General features: G+C 44.0%; 1 protein-coding gene across 3 annotated transcripts in view; it reads left to right on the forward strand.

Annotated features, from left to right (window-relative positions):
- CHN1 (chimerin 1) overlaps positions 1-11,638 on the forward strand; it is a 158,915-nt gene extending 147,277 nt beyond the window's left edge. For all 3 annotated transcript variants that reach the window (XM_037044415.1, XM_037044416.1, XM_037044417.1), the window contains 3 exons: positions 3,150-3,287; positions 9,469-9,574; positions 10,832-11,638. In XM_037044415.1, coding sequence (XP_036900310.1) covers positions 3,150-3,287; positions 9,469-9,574; positions 10,832-11,003 — 416 coding nt within the window. In that variant the 3' untranslated portion in view covers positions 11,004-11,638. The remainder of the gene's footprint in view (positions 1-3,149; positions 3,288-9,468; positions 9,575-10,831) is intronic.
- Positions 11,639-17,363: the final 5,725 nt, after the last annotated feature.

Consider the following 17,363-nt stretch of genomic DNA (forward strand, 5'->3'; position numbering starts at 1 on the left):
CGGCTGGTTGGCGTGTCATCCCATAACCAAAGATTGCAGGTTTGATTCCAGGTCAGGGCACATGCCTGGGCCGTGGGTTTGATCCCAGATCCAAGCATGTGCGGGAGGCAACTGGTCAGTGCTTCTCTCTTGCATCGGTGGTTTTCTCTCTCCTTTCCTCTCTCTCTAAAAAAAGCAATAAAAACATGTCCTCGGGTGAGGACTTTAAATTAAAAGTTTATTAAATAGCTCTAAATCAATGCTTAAATTGAAGATCAAAGAGCCTTTTTTTTTCTCTAGTGGTAGCAACTGAGCATGTCCATTCCCAGCCACTGGCAAGGATTCTCAAAAATAACTCACACTGGCAAAGAAACCGAATGTTTCCATGGGCCCAGAAAGAAAATAAGTGGCAGTTTCCTCTGGTTAAAAATACAAGACAAACCCTTTCTGCCCTGAAAGCATTGATAACGGATTTGAAAAATCTCCAAGAGCTCACCTGGGAGCCTCACAGCCACACCCTCGGGGCCAGGTGCTCGCTTCCAGGAGGCTTAATAACCCTGAAATAATGAGATCCACTGGGGAAAAAAGGCAGGCTCCATAGAATGCTAGAAGGAACTCATTCAATTCTAGCATCAAAGTAAAGGGGCAGAATTTGGAAAGTCTCCCCTCGCCGAGTGGAGCACCAGCTCCTAGGTCAGCACATGCCATTGCGGGCCTGTCACGTTTTGTCTTCGGGTGGAACAGCACATGTTTATGTGGCCAGCACAGTGAGAGGTCGGTGGGAAGGGCAGAGCGAGTACAAACCCTGAGCCTTCCCAGGAGACCCCCGGACCGAATGAAGCCAAAGGCTGCAGGTGAAAAGCGATCGGGGACAGAGGACATTGCAGTCTGTGCTGCTGCTTTGGAGCCCGACCTGGAATGTGGTCTCTAGAAACCAGGGTACAGAAGGCCTTTATTTTACTTTACAGGAAGTGTAAGAGAAGATACAGATTCTTTTCAAAAAGCAGGTTTTGAAGGAACCCGTTTAAAAATAATATACACAGTAAGGGACTGAGGGGCGGTGAGCACAGTATTTTGCCACAGAAGGAATTGTCTGACTGGTATAAGATTCCCAGACCAGCCTCCAAATTTTGTTTAACACTCTCATGTAGCTAAACTCTAAGAATTATGACTTTACTTTCCAAACAAAAAATTATACTTAGCCAATAATGAGAGAGGATATTTGAAGTCTGGATTCTCAGAAAAACACAGAAGAAAATTTTTTCTGAGTAAAAATTTTGACAGAGCTGATGTTTGCCTGTGTCATTTTTCTTCCTTCTGCCCTTGCATCCCCTCTGCAGTTCCTTAGGCCCCCAGCACCCCCTGCTCCCCAGGGTCCTCAGGGAAGCCATCTGCTTTGCCAGTTCCTTCTAGAAAGCACTCTCTCCCAATCTGTACTGTCGCAGGGTATGAAAGATGGGCAAGTATGATGATCTGGTTCACGCTCGATCATGAGTGTCTGATAGGCCAAGGTGTTTGCATTTTAGAAAAGGCTGCTCTAAAAAAAAAAAAGAGGAAAAAAAGCCTCTAGAGTTGTTTCAGGATTCACCCAAAAAATTGAGCAGAAAGTGCTGATATTTCCCTTCCCCTCACACTTGGGCCCACACAGCTTCCCCTTTTGCTGTCTTACATCACTATAATACACTTGTAGTTTATGAACCAGGATTGATGCACTATTGTTAACTGGAGTCAGTAGTTCACATTAGGGTTCTCTTTTTCAGTCGTGCAGTCCTGTGGATTTGGGCAGAGGTGTGCAGTCATGCATCTGCAGTTACAGTGTCATGCAGAGCTTTCCCGACCGTGGGCCCCTGCTCTGCCCCTGCAGCCAGCGACCTGCTCACTGACTACACCTACCTTTCCCAGCATGCCACGGGGTTGGGATCGCAGAGCCTTTTCAGATTCCCTTCTTACTTCTTTACTATATTTAAATTCTTCTGTGTCTTTTTTGGCTTGATAGCTCATTTCATTTTATAGCTGAATAAATTCCATTGTCTGAGTGTACCTCAGTTTATTCACCTATTGAAAGACATCTTGGTGGCTTCCAGTTTTTTGACAATTATTAATAAAGCTGCTATAAGCCTTATGTCAGGTTTTTGAGTGGATATAAATTTCCGCTCCTGCAGTGAGCAGCTGGGCGCACCACGCTGGGTTTTTGGGCAAGAGTACGTTCAGTTTAGTGAGACGCCGCCTGTCTCCCAAAGTGGCCGTGCCATTTGGCACCCTCGCCAGCGGTGAATGAGCGTTCCTGTTACTCCACGTCCTTCTCAGCCTTTGGCGTTATCAGTGTTCTGGATTTTAGCCATTCTCATAGGTGTGTGGTGGTGAAGAGGCTGATGTCTAATCCACAGAAGCCTTTCATAAACCAAATGGAACAAAAGAAATACAGCATAAGATCCAGCTTAGAGTAGATACTCATTAAATCTTCAGTAGATGGAAGTTCAGGTGTTTTAACCCAGGGAAGCACTAACTGCGTAGGGGATGGGGATGAGGCCGCGCTGCGGGAAGGTTGGCTTTGCTTGGGAGTCTCAGGGCCCAGCACCTCTGCCGTGTTCCTCCGTTTTGCAATCCCTTCTCTTCTTGTTTTTTTTTTTTTAACACTCAAAGGATTTTTGTTTTGTTCTGCTTTGCTTTGCTTTTTCTCTTTTCTCTTTTGTTGCTCACCACCTCCTCTACTCCGAGACTCAGGCCCAGGCGTTCCATGTGGGAGCCTGGGGCAAGAAAACAGCACGGAGAGCTCCGGTGCTGGGGGTCTTCTGTGAGTCAAGAGGGACTCTGTTGTTGTTCGTCACGTTCTCCGAGCTTATTTTAAAAAGAGAAAAAGCAATGCCACTTCATTCCCTTAGGAATTCTCCAGAAGCTTGAGGTTTAAAAATATTTCTGTTGACCGCAGTCCTCTCCTGATTTTCCCTCCATTATTAACATGGAAAAATAACTTCAGAATAGAAAATTCAAAACAGTAGATTTTGTGTTTCACAGAAAAGCAATCATTTATACCACTTAGCATACTGAATTTGATGCTAAGAACTGAAGCATTGCTAATTTTTAAAAACCATATACAGAAATATGTCATTTATGAAAACAGTGCTGTGGATCCAAATATTTACTTTTCTTTCTTTTGCTGTTCTTCAAAGATGGTGAGAAAGCAGACATCTCTGTGAACATGTATGAAGACATCAACATCATCACTGGTGCACTGAAACTCTACTTCAGGGACTTACCGATTCCACTCATCACGTACGATGCCTACCCTAAGTTCATCGAGTCTGCCAGTGAGTACGGCCACGCGTCCAGACAGCCTGCACACTGCCCCCTCTGGGGAACCTCTCTTGTTCTTCTCTTTCTGCTGAGTATCTTGGATGCATTTCATGGGCCATTTCCTCCTTGCCCCTCTCAGCATGGTTAATATACTCAGAAGAATTTTGAACTATTCTCAAATATAGGTTGTTTATGACTTCTGCTAGCAGAAGCTTCTTTGTAATATGCTAGCATTCATTTTCCAAAGGGGGGCTTATACCAGTGCTCCCTAGATACGGACAAATACTTTGTAAAATAAGATAAAAACACTGGAAAGTGAAATTTAAAAAAAAAACAAGATCAACTACTTTGTTAGTATGTTTGCACATGAAGATAGCTGTCAGATTTCAGGAACAGTTTCTGAATCCTTCCTTTCGGTTCCCGCGCTGACCCTGTGGCAGACCGTCAGTCTGTAAACTGGCGCCGGCGTGCAGGCCTTGCAGGAGCACTGTTTTATATCGAGAAGTCATTTTCTAAGTTCTCTTGTAGCTAAGATCAAAATGCAGAAGAAGCAAGGGCTCATTTGCCAAGTTTTATTTATACTGCAGGAAAAAATCATACCTGTAATTCATGCTTCATTTTCTTAAAGGAGATTCTTAACAGATTTTAACTGTTGGCATTACCATATCTTAGAAAAGATAGGCTATTTCTGTCATGTGCTTCTCTCTCTCAAAACCACATGTTGTCTTGATCTTTAAATAATTACTTCCCTGGGAACACTGGTTTGCTTTTTGACTTTAAAATTTCATGACGCTCTCACTTTCCTTGTCTTTCCTTCCTTGTCTTAATTTGTAGTTTCCCCCACAGAGCTTTTGCTGAGGATGTTTGTGGTTAGCTCCACAGAGCAGAGATTTCTCGTGGGTCAGCTCGGCTCTCATGTAGAGGAAAGCCATGGGAATTGCGTGATTTTACAAATGTCCGTGTCGTGAGCCTGGATCTTCCACAGGGATGTGACTCCTCTCACTTGGGGATGCATTTGTCGCTGAGGTTCTTGTGCCGTGGGGCAGACGTTTCCTCCCAGAGAGGGAGGCCTGCGGCACTAGTGGAGAGCACCGGCCCTCAGATAAGGGGCTGCTCTGATTCCTAGGACAGCACCCGGGCTCGACCGCAGTGCTCCTGTCACCCTGTTACCTGGGGTAAAACTGGAACTTGGCTTCCAAGCCTAACCCCAAGGGCATCCAGTTAGCAGAGAACAAAGCGGTGACTCAAACCCAGGTTTTGATAGCCACGCACTGCCTTACCTACTTGGAAGAAAAATCCAAGCCTCGCTTGCTGATTTCAAGGCCTTTGCCCCCTGGTCTGTAATCACCTCACCTTCTTTCCCCACACCCGCCCTAGTGGCTGAGGGAAACCTCCCCTCTTTATTGTTCCAAACCATTTGTCCTCGTTCTGAGACTGCGTCTGAAACAGCAGCAAGGCCCTCCTCTCACCCCTCTGAGAGCTCCTGAAAGCACAGCATAAGGAAGAAACTTGCCAGAACCATATAGAAACCCCTTAAAATTTTAGCATTTGTGTGATTTCCATAAACGTGTATTGTGCATGTCTGAAATTGATGTAACTGTTTGTAGAACACTGTGTCCCTGTACCTGTCTTTTCTAGCAGAGTGTCATTCTTTAGATGCATGGATACAACCGTTCTCGAATCTGTACAGGCAGAGAAGGAAGATGAGCAAAACTAAGATTTGTAGAGCAGTACTAGGTGCTGGGAGTCATGCTCGGTATTTTACACCTGTAATATTATTTTAGAAGGAAGGAGATGGATGTCACAGGATGTAAGTGATCTGTCCGAGGTCCAATCAGTGGAGGAGGCAGCACTGGCAAACGAACCTGCATCTGGCTGACATCAGAGCCCTCGCTCCCTCCAGTCTGCCTGGATCACCAGGTGGTCCAGGGAACAGAAGAGGCACCCAGAGGAGGCAGACAGACAGATGGGAACCCCTTCTAAATGAAGGGCACAGTTAGCTGACCCTTGCTGATGTGTGTGCTCGTGAAATTTTTTCTCTCTAGCCCTGAGAAAAAAAACTCAGGCCATATTTTTTAGGTTTCAAGTATCCATGGCATCTATTAGCATCCCTTGCCAAGGAAAACACCACAGTTCATATTAAAGCTTTCTCCTGCAAAAGCTGTTTGAGCTCTGCTGCCGCTGTGGCCTCCTGAGCAGGTTCAAAGCTGGAGGGGAGTGGCTGTAGGAAATGGGGGGAGGGAGGCCAGGGCCTCCTGCCTGAAGGCCTGAAGTCCTGCCTCACTCCTGCACACTCCCTGGGGAACCAGCTAGATGTCTTGGTCTCCCGAGCCCTCTCCTCCCTTCCTCTCCCCACCAGTTAAGGAATCTCTGCCGCACAGTACTGAGGCCTGGAAGAGAGGGGCTTGTCACAGACCCGCTCAGCACCCCACCTTTCCTGGGTGCTTGCTGACCACTATGCAGCCGGTGCTGCCAACGCCGAGCTCCTGGTAGTACCGAACTCTTTCCCTGGCCAAGGGGTCTAAGAGCTCTGTTCCCAGCAGGTCTTAGAGAAGCTGCATGACTCAGCGGGAACTTTGAGTGAGTCAGATAAACTCAGAAATGAAACCCAGGGTTCTTACTCCTACACCACTCAGACGTCCCAAAGAGGAGCCTGGGAGTTAAAATTTGCCGAGTTTTCTCCTCAGCTCTGCCGCTGATTCATACCTTTTGCTTGGCTAAGTTTTATTCTTCTTGTACTTGAATTCCTCTATAAAGAATTTAAAATTTAAAAAGAGCTCTTGACTAGATCTTGATGTAGGTTCAGAGTGCTTATTTCCTGGCCCTACAGTGTCTGCGTTTCCAGATCCTTCCAGACCTTCCCCCAGTGCCATCTCTTCCTCTTCTCTGTCTCTCTCAGCCAGAGGCCCTCAGTCTCCCCTGTGTTCCCATTGTGCTCGCCTGGACATCTTTTAAAGCCCCTTTCCTTCATGTCAGACATTATGTTTTTGTCTTTCCTGCTGGTCTGTAATCCCGTATAATAGGAGCCCTCTTGCTCATGCTCATTTTCCCACAGCGCCTGTTATAGTTCCTTGTTTACATAATAGATGCTCGATGAGTATTTGTTGAATGAGCCCTGATCAGCCTGGCTCAGAAGGTCAGGCAACATCCCACAAACTGAAAGATCGCCAATTTGATTCCCAGTCAGGGCACATGCCTGTGTTGTGGGCTGCGTCCTTGGTTGGGGACATGTGAGAGACAACCAATCAATGTTTCTCTCACACACTGATGTTTATCCTTCTTTCTCCCTCCCTTTCCCTCTTTAAAAATAAATAAATAAAATCTTTTTAAAAAAACTTAAAAAGTATGTCTACTCACTTTTTGAGTGAGTAAACATAATTTTATCATTGAAAACCATAGAATCTTAGTTTTTAGATTCTAAGAAGTTATATAACTAGACTTTCTTTTTTAAATACCCAATAGCCACAAGTTCACTACCGCTCCAGGCCGCCAGTCCCCTGATGGACGACAGAACTCTGCCAGCTTTTAACTCCCTCCCATCGGCAATGGTCCTGGTATCACCCTCTTCCATCTGTAAGCCTTTCATGTATCCAGAACATGAATGTGGGCATTCATCTCTAAACCCATTACATTTTGTCCGTCTGCTTCTTACATTATGCTGTGGTCTTCTTGGGGCTAAAGAATAGTGTTCTCTGAAAATTTGATCATGGGTAATACTTCTCTAAGTGGAAAAGAGAAATGAACTCCAGGGAAGAACCTCTGTCCATGTGATATCAGTATATTCAAGTCCATTTTGTCATATTCTCAAATTTGTAGCTCCAACCTGGACACCAGATTAACCCACAATCCTTATGTTCCCTTGGGTGTCGGAAGGACTCCTTGAACAGAAGTCCTGATCTTCCCCACTTCGGCCAACTGTTGATGCTTCTCCCTCTCACTCGTCCTTTATCACTCTTCCCTTATCAGTACCTCCTGTGGACACAGCCTTTAAAACATTCCTAGAATCCAACAGCTTCTTAGCACCTTCACTGATAACGCCTGGTCTGAGCTCACGTCACTCCTCACCTAAACTTCTGGACTTACTGGGATGGTCCTCCTGCCTTTACCCTTGCCCCTCCCATAGTGTTTCCCACCCGGCAGCCAAAAGAGGGACCTGTAGAAAATGTTTGTCAGATTGTGACCTTCCCATTTCTCTCAGCGAACGCCCAGTCCTTAGAATAGCCTACAGCGCCAGACTCGAGAGTGCCATTACTTTTCTGATCTCACCCCCTTCTGCTCTCTCTGCTCACTCCACAGCCACCATATCTGGCTCCTGGCTTTTCCTCGTACATTCCCAGCATATTCTCCCCTCAAGATCTTCCCACGGTTCTTCCTCTGCCTGGCACCACCCTCCCCAGATCACCACGTGCTTCGTTCCCCCACTGCCTCAGAGCCTGTACTAGTCCTTCTTCTCACTGCGGTGCATCCTGACCACCCCTTTATAATTACATCCCCCCAGCATGGCCAGTTGCTTCCCACAGCACGTGCCTCACTCTAACGTAGTACAAACTAAAAGATGCATGTTCCTTGTTTGATCTCAGCCGCCTCCGGTAGACAAAGTGAGCTCTCTGTGAACAGAATTTTGTTTGTTTCCACCCACCAGCACTGTCCTTAACCTCACACCATCTCAGGATTCTCCCTGGATTCGTTGTAGAAGTTAAAGAAAACTAAATTGCCCCTTTTTCAATTTCCAGAATAGTGTAGTTTTCAATTAATAAGTCCTATATAGTTTTCTATGGTAAGTGGAATTTTTTTCTCTTAATTCTACAAATTAAGTGATTGAATGTCAGTCCCTAAGATGGCATTGCTGTAGTGAAATGGCACTCTTTAAGGGCCTCAAGGTTCAAAGACTGTGCACTGCGTATCCTGGTGAAAGTCAGATGCTACATTCTTTATCACTGAGAAATGAACCAGGAACTCTGGGGAAGCTTTGCGCAGAAATTGTACAATGGCCAAAGTTTCCTTGAATTAAAAAACTTCAGTCAATGTTCACATGCTGAAATTTAGCAAATCCCTCTGCCAACACTAAGAACTTTTCACCCTCCTGTCAGTTTTTACCGACTCCAGTACGTTGCCACTGAGTTGGTTTATTTTATTACATTCGAAAGGCTAGGATTCTTGGTCTTGGGTCTTGAATGTCACATTGTGATCAGATGTGGCCTTTTAACATTTCACAGCTGCTACCTGATTAGGAGTCAGCAGTTGGGGTCCTTTGCAGTTGCCCTGACACCAAACCGTTAAAGGCACCCCATCTTCCTGGCATTTGGGGGAAGCAGACATGTGCTAGGAAGGAGCACAGAATTCCGAAGATGTTTCTTGTTCCTGATTATGGAAATAATTGATGGATTTAATGTAATCTGTGACCTGAAAGGAATGTGCTGGGTTTTTTGGCCAACACAACAGCACTGAAATGTCCACGTGAAGATGGCCCCTTCGAAGTCGACACTTTGGAAGAGCCCCATCCGTGTCAGGGGTCCCACTGTCACCCGGTTGGGACTGCCTTCAAAGTCTGCACCGCAGCCTCTGAGTGTTCTAAGGAGTAGAGTGCCTTGGTGCTCTGAGGGTAGATTTTACTATTTTATATAACGCAGAGTAATTTAAAACGCAATATAATAGAGGAAATATATATAGGATGATACATTTCTCAGTTGAAAAAGAAAAAAGCATGGATATCAAATAATAAGACTGCAGCAAGTGGTCGCTAGGGGCAAAGGGGTGGCATAGCTTCTACACCATCGCTGAAAGGGGATTTTCAAAATATTTTGAACAGTGCAGTATCCATTAAATATGTTATGTTCTAAGATGACCTTATAAGGGTTTTTTAAGTACATTTGTGTCTGAATTTTTTATGGTTACATACTGCATATCTAATAGCCAGTTTCCACAGTGACCGGACTCCAGGACATTCAAGTGAAAAAACTGGGTGCTTTCCCCAGGACTTCAAGTGAGTGGTGTTGCCGCATGGAAAGTAAGCCTTTGGGGATCTGAGGTTTGAAGCTTACAAGGAGCTTTTGAAGGCAGTGATCAAGGATCTGTGGCAAAGCATTTCTTACCAGTTTTAAAAGATTACCACAAGAATAGAATCAAATGAACCCTCTGTACTTATTGTCTGTTAAAAGTTTTTCTCCTTGGTATTTATTCATCTTGCTACTTTAGAAATCATGGATCCTGATGAGCAGTTGGAAACCCTTCACGAAGCGCTGAAGCTGCTGCCGCCCGCTCACTGCGAAACCCTCCGGTACCTCATGGCGCATCTGAAGAGGCAAGTCAGTCTGTGAAGCTTCTACTTGTAGCAAACATGCACCAATCCATGTTTTAACATAAAATGAACCCAAAGGCAACAGAGAGGACAAATGATCTTATGAATGAATGGCTATGTTGTCTTGTGTGCAATTGCACAGATAGAGAGGGAATGCGAAGAATACTACACACTGCAATACCAAATGCACACTTGATTCTGACGTAAGTGTATTTGCAATTCCAGTGTGAGTTGGCAAATATGTTAGAAATACTAATATTCTGCCAAGGGCACACATCAATTTTTTTGAGAAGGGGAAAGGTTGCAGCTGCAAAGACACACCAGCATTAGCATAATAAAGCAAGAGCAAAGCAACTTGCAAGAAGGCTCATTTTTCTTCTTGCTCTCATGTAGGCACTTCAGACTTGTGATGGGATTGCAGATTATTGAGTTAATGTTGTCAGCACTGAAAACGGTTGTAAAAAATGATGGAGTAAAGTAAAGGGTAAAGGGAAGAATGGAAAATGGAATATTTTGTTACTCTGGTTTAATGTTTTAAAGTGATTGATGGTGATTTAGTTTTATTTCCCTGCCTGGTTACCCTCAATCTCTACCATTGAAGCAACATTTTTAAAATTATAGGACCAACTTTTAATGGTTTCAGGGTTTCAAAATATAAGACCAATCAGAACAAAAAGATAGCAGAACTTGACATCTATGTTGTATGCTTTTAGGCCTGCGTTACCCAGAAATGAATATTTAATTCATGGTGCTTTTAACATTTACATGTTTCTTCTCTTGAAAAGCACCAGGAGTTAAATCTTTTGTCTGATTTGCTTACAACTTCATCTGTAAATTCAATTTGCTTCATATTTGGAGACAATTAAGGGCTCTCCACACTATAACAAAGAAATAACTCTCAAATCATAGTCTCTGTGCCTTGGCTGTAACGGTACAAAGAATATAAACACTCACACTCTCTGACAAGGTTGCTTACCCTGAGCCATTTCCCATTAATGTCACTACCGCCCTCTCCCTAGACACTTGCAAAAATAATCTGCAGGAAACAAGATAGCTGAAGTGCAGGGCAGGCTGATGGAATGATCCAGATGACCCAGTTCCTTCTCTGCTGTTTGCAGACTCACCCCTGCAGCTCTAGGCTCTGGCCAGAGAATCCACAAAGAGAACTGAATCCACACAAATCTTTTGTTTTAGTGCCAAAGCACAGTGAAGAACCACATGGTTTACACACACTCACACTCCTTTACTCGTGTTTTTCAGAGTGACCCTCCATGAGAAGGAGAATCTTATGAATGCAGAAAACCTGGGAATTGTTTTCGGCCCAACGCTGATGAGGTCTCCAGAACTAGACGCAATGGCTGCCTTGAACGATATACGATATCAGAGACTGGTGGTAGAGCTGCTTATCAAAAATGAAGACATTTTATTTTAAAGTTTTAGTTTGAGGGGAAAATGTTTTACAGATGAAGGAATGTTTTATAGTAATTTAATTGGCTCTACAGCTGACTTATTCCTTGGTTAGAAGTTCGGGCATATAACCAGCTTAAAATGAAGGAACTTTCTGTTGCTTGCGTAGCACCGCTCAGCTGTCCTCGTAAAACAGTGAACACACGCTTTCCAGTTCTAGTGACCCTGGGTGTTTATCATGTTAAGAGAAACTCAGGCTATTGCATGATTAGCCCCATTTGGCAAGGGGACCCGTACCAAGGAGGCAGCGAGCCTGCGCCGCTCTGCGTCCTGGGTAGCCTGTGGTTGTAATTCAGCATGTTTCGCAGAGTGAATCTGTCGTGACTTCGCTTTTGGGTTCTGTGCCATTGGCTTCTGACGCTTGTATACCCATGCACATCAGTGGATGAAACAGCACCTCTGGCTGCTGCGTTGCCATAGACTATAACATACGCCTACTTTTCTCACATGCTTTAGTTCCAGCTTCTCTTAGTGCCTCTCTAACATAGTACTTTCTTCCCAGCAAAAAAGCAAAATGTGTTTCCAGATTTGTTACTTTAGTAAATGATCCATACCAATAAAAAAATAAATAAAATGGAGAGCATTTTCTGTTAAATTATTATTGGGTTTTAGTTGTAATTTTGTGTTTTTATCTGGCATGCATTTATTAACTTATTAAATTTGGCTTTTAGAAATTAAAAATATCGATAGCTTGCTTATTTCCCATGATTGAAAATATTTGGAGGAATGTGTTTGGCCATTTAACGCTGAGTTTGGAAAAGTTTTGTGCTGAGTTCCTAGAATAATAATTTAAAACTGCTTAGAATTAGAACACCCATTCGTTGGATTTATTTTTCTTCTTGCATACTCTGACAGATATCTAGAATACTTTCTCAACTCGAAAGTCGGGGGCAGGGCTCAGCACACAGGTAAGAGTTCCTTCTGGAACCATTAGAAGAAGAAAAAAGGCTAACTAAAAGGAGGGACTTTTCAAAACATTTGGTTTGTTGGCTCTGCGTGGTGGTGACACGCAGCCAAGCTGAGAGCACTGCCTGACGTTGAGTCCCAGAGAGCCGCGGCCCGAGGAGGGTGCTCTGCAGACATCCCGATGCCAGGAAACCCAGGAGGGGCCTCATCCCACCACCAGCCAGCCAGAGTTTGTTTCCCTGTCTGCCAACGGAGCGCACTTTCCAAACTACAGTTTAGCCCTGCTTTAAAAAGTAAAAAAAAATGTTTTTTTCTTCTTTTTCCATTTTTGCCATTGCAGTTCTTGGTACTTTCCAGACTATCTCAGAGATAATGGGAGCTGACGGAATGGTGGGCTTTCCCCATATTTTCGCCCCGAGGCTTTAGTAGAGGTTGGCAGTGTGTTTAATTCAGGACAGTGCGGTTATCCGGGAAGCAGTCTCCCCCAGCCGGCTCCGTCAGCACAGCCCCCTCGCAGCGATGGCACCGGGCCAAGCAGCCATCAGACACACAGGTTAATGAAGCGCCCAGATTTGCTTCTAACAGAAATTTTCTTTAAAAGGGCGGCCATAAAAAGACACTGTCCACGAAGACAGTGCTTTTGACTCATGAAGACATTTTCAGAGAAATTGGACCACTTGCTTCTGCCCTGGCTTAGGTAAACCAAATGCATTTCCACCTGCTTGTGGCTGAAGTTCTTTTTGCACAAAATTCTTTTTGCACAAAGTCCTTTTAAAGGAGAAATTTATAAAGAAATATGCTCTATTGGAATATAAGTGCCCTGTTGTTTTGGTTTGTTTTCCTAAAAGGAACAGGTGTGGTTGACTTTGGAGTAGGTATGTGCTAGAATTGGAGGGATACCTAGAGCAGAAGCAATGCCTGATCACAGTAAATATTAAGCAGATGTTCATATAATGTCCTCAGTACGTATCCAGACAGGTTGCTGTTTATCAGGGCTGTGAACAAGGGCACCTGGTACGTTTGTCTGATAGGAACTGTGTGGTTTTACTCTTTTGATGAATTTATTGGGGCAGCTGGTTAATGAAATTACGCAGGTTTCAGATGTATAGCTCTATAATACATCATCTGTATATTGTAGTGTGTGTTCACCACCCTGAGGCAGGTCTCCTTCCATCCCCATTTATCCCCCCACCCCCCTTTCCCTCTGGTGTGGTTTTAAACTGATGGATGTGTGGTTCGCCCGCTCAGGGTGTGCAGATACACACTACAGCCATGTCATTGGTGAGAACTCCTGGGCTGCTGGGTGGCGCTCCTTGAAATGAAGAGACAACTCCTGGTCACTCAGGGAGGCTCTTACTCAGTAACTAGCCTGCATCAGTTATATGTATCTTTCCATGACTAATGGGAGAGTTCTTAAATCGTGGCCTTTTAATGAGGAGGCAGGGGTTTCTATTTGTTCCCACCATAGTCAGGAGAAGGAGGGACCATGATCAGCCACAGACTTGGCCGCACTGCACATGCTGTGCCCTGAAATGTACAGTTTCACAGACATTATTGAGAAATCAAAGATTTTCCTTTCTCTACATTTTTTGTTCCTCTTTAATGCCAGTTAGTTGCACCAGCGGGCAGAGGAAGTAGATCTTCACTGAATTGAGAGTTTAAATGTCTCTAAGTAGGAGACGGATTTTTATCAAAATGTTTCTGCTTACACGATGAGCTCAGATAGGCGGCCTCTGAATAAGTGAAGTGCGGAGTTCCCACACTACTCATTCTAACAAAATAGTTCAGCGCTTACAGGCCCAAGACTGATTTAGGTATATTGGTAAGTCCATTTAAAGAACAAAAAGGCTATTTTTAATGAACATGGGAAATGCGAGATACTGAAAACTCTTCTGCCAGCTGTTTATTTCAGTCATGGGGAGGCTGACTGCTTGTGGAACTCTCCAAGCACCTTTGTGACTTCATTTGCCTGTAACAGCTATGTGGCACTCACTTGTATCGGTTGGTGTTCAGTGAAAGGCATTTCCTTTGGTGGGCTGGAGTAATGGTGACCTTTACACACGGCACGATCGCATATCACATTTGCACCGAACCCCGAGACGGTTCTGACCCTTCTGGGCACGCACTGTGGTGGAGTGCAGGAGAAGAATGTAGCATCACCAGGGACCTGTCCGCTGCTCTAGCCTTTAGAGAGCTGGTTCTCACTTGTGTCATCTCCAGTTAAGCCCAGACCTGTGTCCCTGGGTGTATCTGATTCCACAGCCATTTCCCACCTGCTCCCCCAGGCTAGGCACTGTGCTAAGCCCAAGAACAAGAGAGGCTCCAGTTCTCAGGGAACTTACTGGGTCAGTGTGGCCTAATCAAACTTCAATTTTGCCCTTCTTTTTATTGAGCATTTTATTTCCTGTAGGCCTCGGCCCTAGAAGTCAACAGAAAGCTAAACACAGCAGCGTGGGTATAGGTCCTTTCTTTGCCCAATAATAAAAGCAGATATGAAATGAAAATGACTTCACGCATGCCCACTGTGAGCTGATTTGGAAGCATCAAAAGATCACTGCTTGCTGCCTGACCTGCAGGTGAGTGTGTTCTGAAGTGGGACATCAGAACATGAGAGAAGCCTGCCCGTCATCCTCTGCCGTGGGTTCACCAGCCCCGAATTCCTCCTCACGTGAGTCTGGTCAGGGGTGCTTTGGGTGCACTGCAGCCCAGTGCACTTCTCTCATTTTGGCCAATTCCAGACACAGTTGGTGGTCATTCTGGAACAAGAAATGGTCTCAACCTGAAGCCCAGAATCTCACCATTTATCTAAAACAGACTGACAATCTGTACATTTCTTAAATAGTAATAATGGGTGAAAAAACCCCTAAAGTAGTTGTTTTCCCCTGGCTTTGCATAGTCATGGAATTAGGTTATAACTAACCCACCAAAGATCAATTAGCAATTGTATTAATGAAGGTTGTATTAATACTTTTATTATGGACTCAAACATTTGTTGGTTTCCACACATTTTCTACCTTAGTAAAGTCACTGGGACCTTTCCACAAATGCCTAAGTAAATTTTAAAGTAAAATTATTTCACTAGCTCTACATATCACACAGGGATCTCACATCAACCGGTATGTCACAGATTGAAGCCAAAAGTCAAGAGAGCTCCAAGCTAAAAATTATGACTCATTCATTACCATGTAGTGTGAGGTAAACCCTGGTGTCTGAGTGTTATTGCCTTCCACTGAGGAGATTATATTTTAATACAGTCTTTCAGTCATAACATATTTCACACTGTAAAGTTTTTCTATCAAATATCACAAAACACCGGAAGTACAAGCCCTGTGTTGCTGCCCTTATTCTCGGAGCTGGGGTGAGTGCTTGGAAGTGCCAGGGTCTTTGTCGTTTGGACACAGCCACAGTGACACTGTAGCAGGAAACACCGTGCGTGGAGCTAAAACACCTAGGGATTGTTTTCCCTCTCTCGCATTATGTAACTGCTTAACTGTCCATGTCACAGTGGTAACAAAAAGGAAGTAATGTTTAGAGATTAAAATGACTAACTGAAGGAAGGTAGCAAACAGGCTTCCTAGAGGTAAAAGGCTATGAACTTGGAATGGTCTAAACATAAAAGTCTTTTGGTTTTCATTGTATGAAGTTCAGGCCAGTGTATTTCCTCTGACGATTTCACAGGTCCAACTTGGACACAAGCTGGGGCTTGTTGATGCAGGAAAATCAGGGCCCGGCCTTGACATTAAGAGTCTTTTCCATGTGAGTGAACATTTTCCTAAAATAGTTTTTATTCTTACCAAAGAAAAATTTGTAACAGTGAGGAATAACTTGCCCGAGTATTTTATATCCAAACTATGCAAGACAGGAGATGATGCAGGCTTGCAAGGTTAAGTTCAACCACATCGGTGCCAGCGCTCTATCACAGGGTCTAGGAACGTTAAAAACGTAAAACATGGGATGGGGCCTGGAGTAAAAATGTAGAGCTTTTAGAACACACTCAAACTTAAGTTCTTACTTTAAAATGGACTGTTACCAGATGTTTTCTGTAAGCCTCATAGTAACCACAAAGCAAGTCTCTGGTGGACACACAAAATATGAAGAGAAAGAAATCTAAGCACAAGACTAGAGAAAAATCATGAGATCACAAAGGAATGGAGCCAGAGGAGAAGGAATAGAGGAACTACAAACAGAAGACATTGCAATGGCAATAAGTACATACCTGTCAATTCCATTAAATCAAATGGACCAAGTTCTCCAATCAAAAGACAAACAGTGGCTGGATTAAAATTTTAAAAAATAAGACCCACCTATATACTGCCTACAAGAGACTCATTTCAGATGTGAGGACACAGTTTGAAAGTGAAGAGACAGAAAAAGATTTCATTCCATTAGAACCAAAATAAAGCTAGTATAGCTATACTTATATTAGACAAAACACTTGAACACAGACTACAATGAGAGGCAAGGAAGAGTATTAAATAATGATAAAGGGGTCAATCCAACGAGAGGATACAACATTGGTAAATATGCACCCAACGTGAGAGCACCTAAATGTAGAAAGCACATATTAACTGGCCTGAAAGGAGAAATAGCAATAAAATAATAGTAGGGGACTTTCATACCCCACTGTCACAAATGTACAAATCATCCAGACGGGAAAGTCAAACCATCGGCTCTAAACAACGGGTTAGACCAGAGGGATTTAATAGACCCACATAGGCGCACTTCATTTATTGTGTTTTGCTTTACTGTGCTTCACGGCTGTTGCCCTTTTACAAATTGAAGGTAAGACCTTCCACCAGCAAAAAGATTACACTCACTCTATCATGGTGAACCTGCAGTATGTACGAGGTAAGGCCGTACAGGGCATTCCACCCAAATAAACAGAGTGCACATTCTTCTCGAGCACACATGGAACAGTCTCCAGACAAATCGTTAGGCCACAAAACAAGTCGATAAATTAAGAAGACTGAAATCATAACAAGCATCTTTCCCAACCATGATGGTATGCAACTGGAAACCAATTATAAAACAAAAATGAAAATTCACAAATCTGGAGATAAACAACATGCTACCAAAAAAATTCAGTGGGTCAAAAAACACTCAAAAGAGAAATTCAAAATACCCTGAGACCAATAGAAATGGAAATACAACACACCAAGATTTAAGGGACGCCCAGGTGCAGGAAGAACACGCCCCAGAACGTGGCACTGAAAGCAGCCACAAGTCCGCAGGCCCTCGGCCCCTCCGTGGCTGCTTCTCTGAGTCTGCCCGGCTGTAGCCCAGGGCACCGGTTTTTAAACTTGAGAATTTTTCGGAATCACATGGAGAGCTTGGTAGAGGCCCCATCTCCAGCCTCTGAATGAGGAGATCTGGGGCAGGGACAGAATTCCGTATTTCTAACAAGCTCCCGGGTGTCGCT

This window comes from Sturnira hondurensis, unplaced genomic scaffold (genome assembly GCF_014824575.4).
Source record: "Sturnira hondurensis isolate 20B ecotype Veracruz unplaced genomic scaffold, ASM1482457v3 Scaffold0004136, whole genome shotgun sequence".
In the NCBI taxonomy this organism is placed as follows: Eukaryota; Metazoa; Chordata; class Mammalia; order Chiroptera; family Phyllostomidae; genus Sturnira; species Sturnira hondurensis.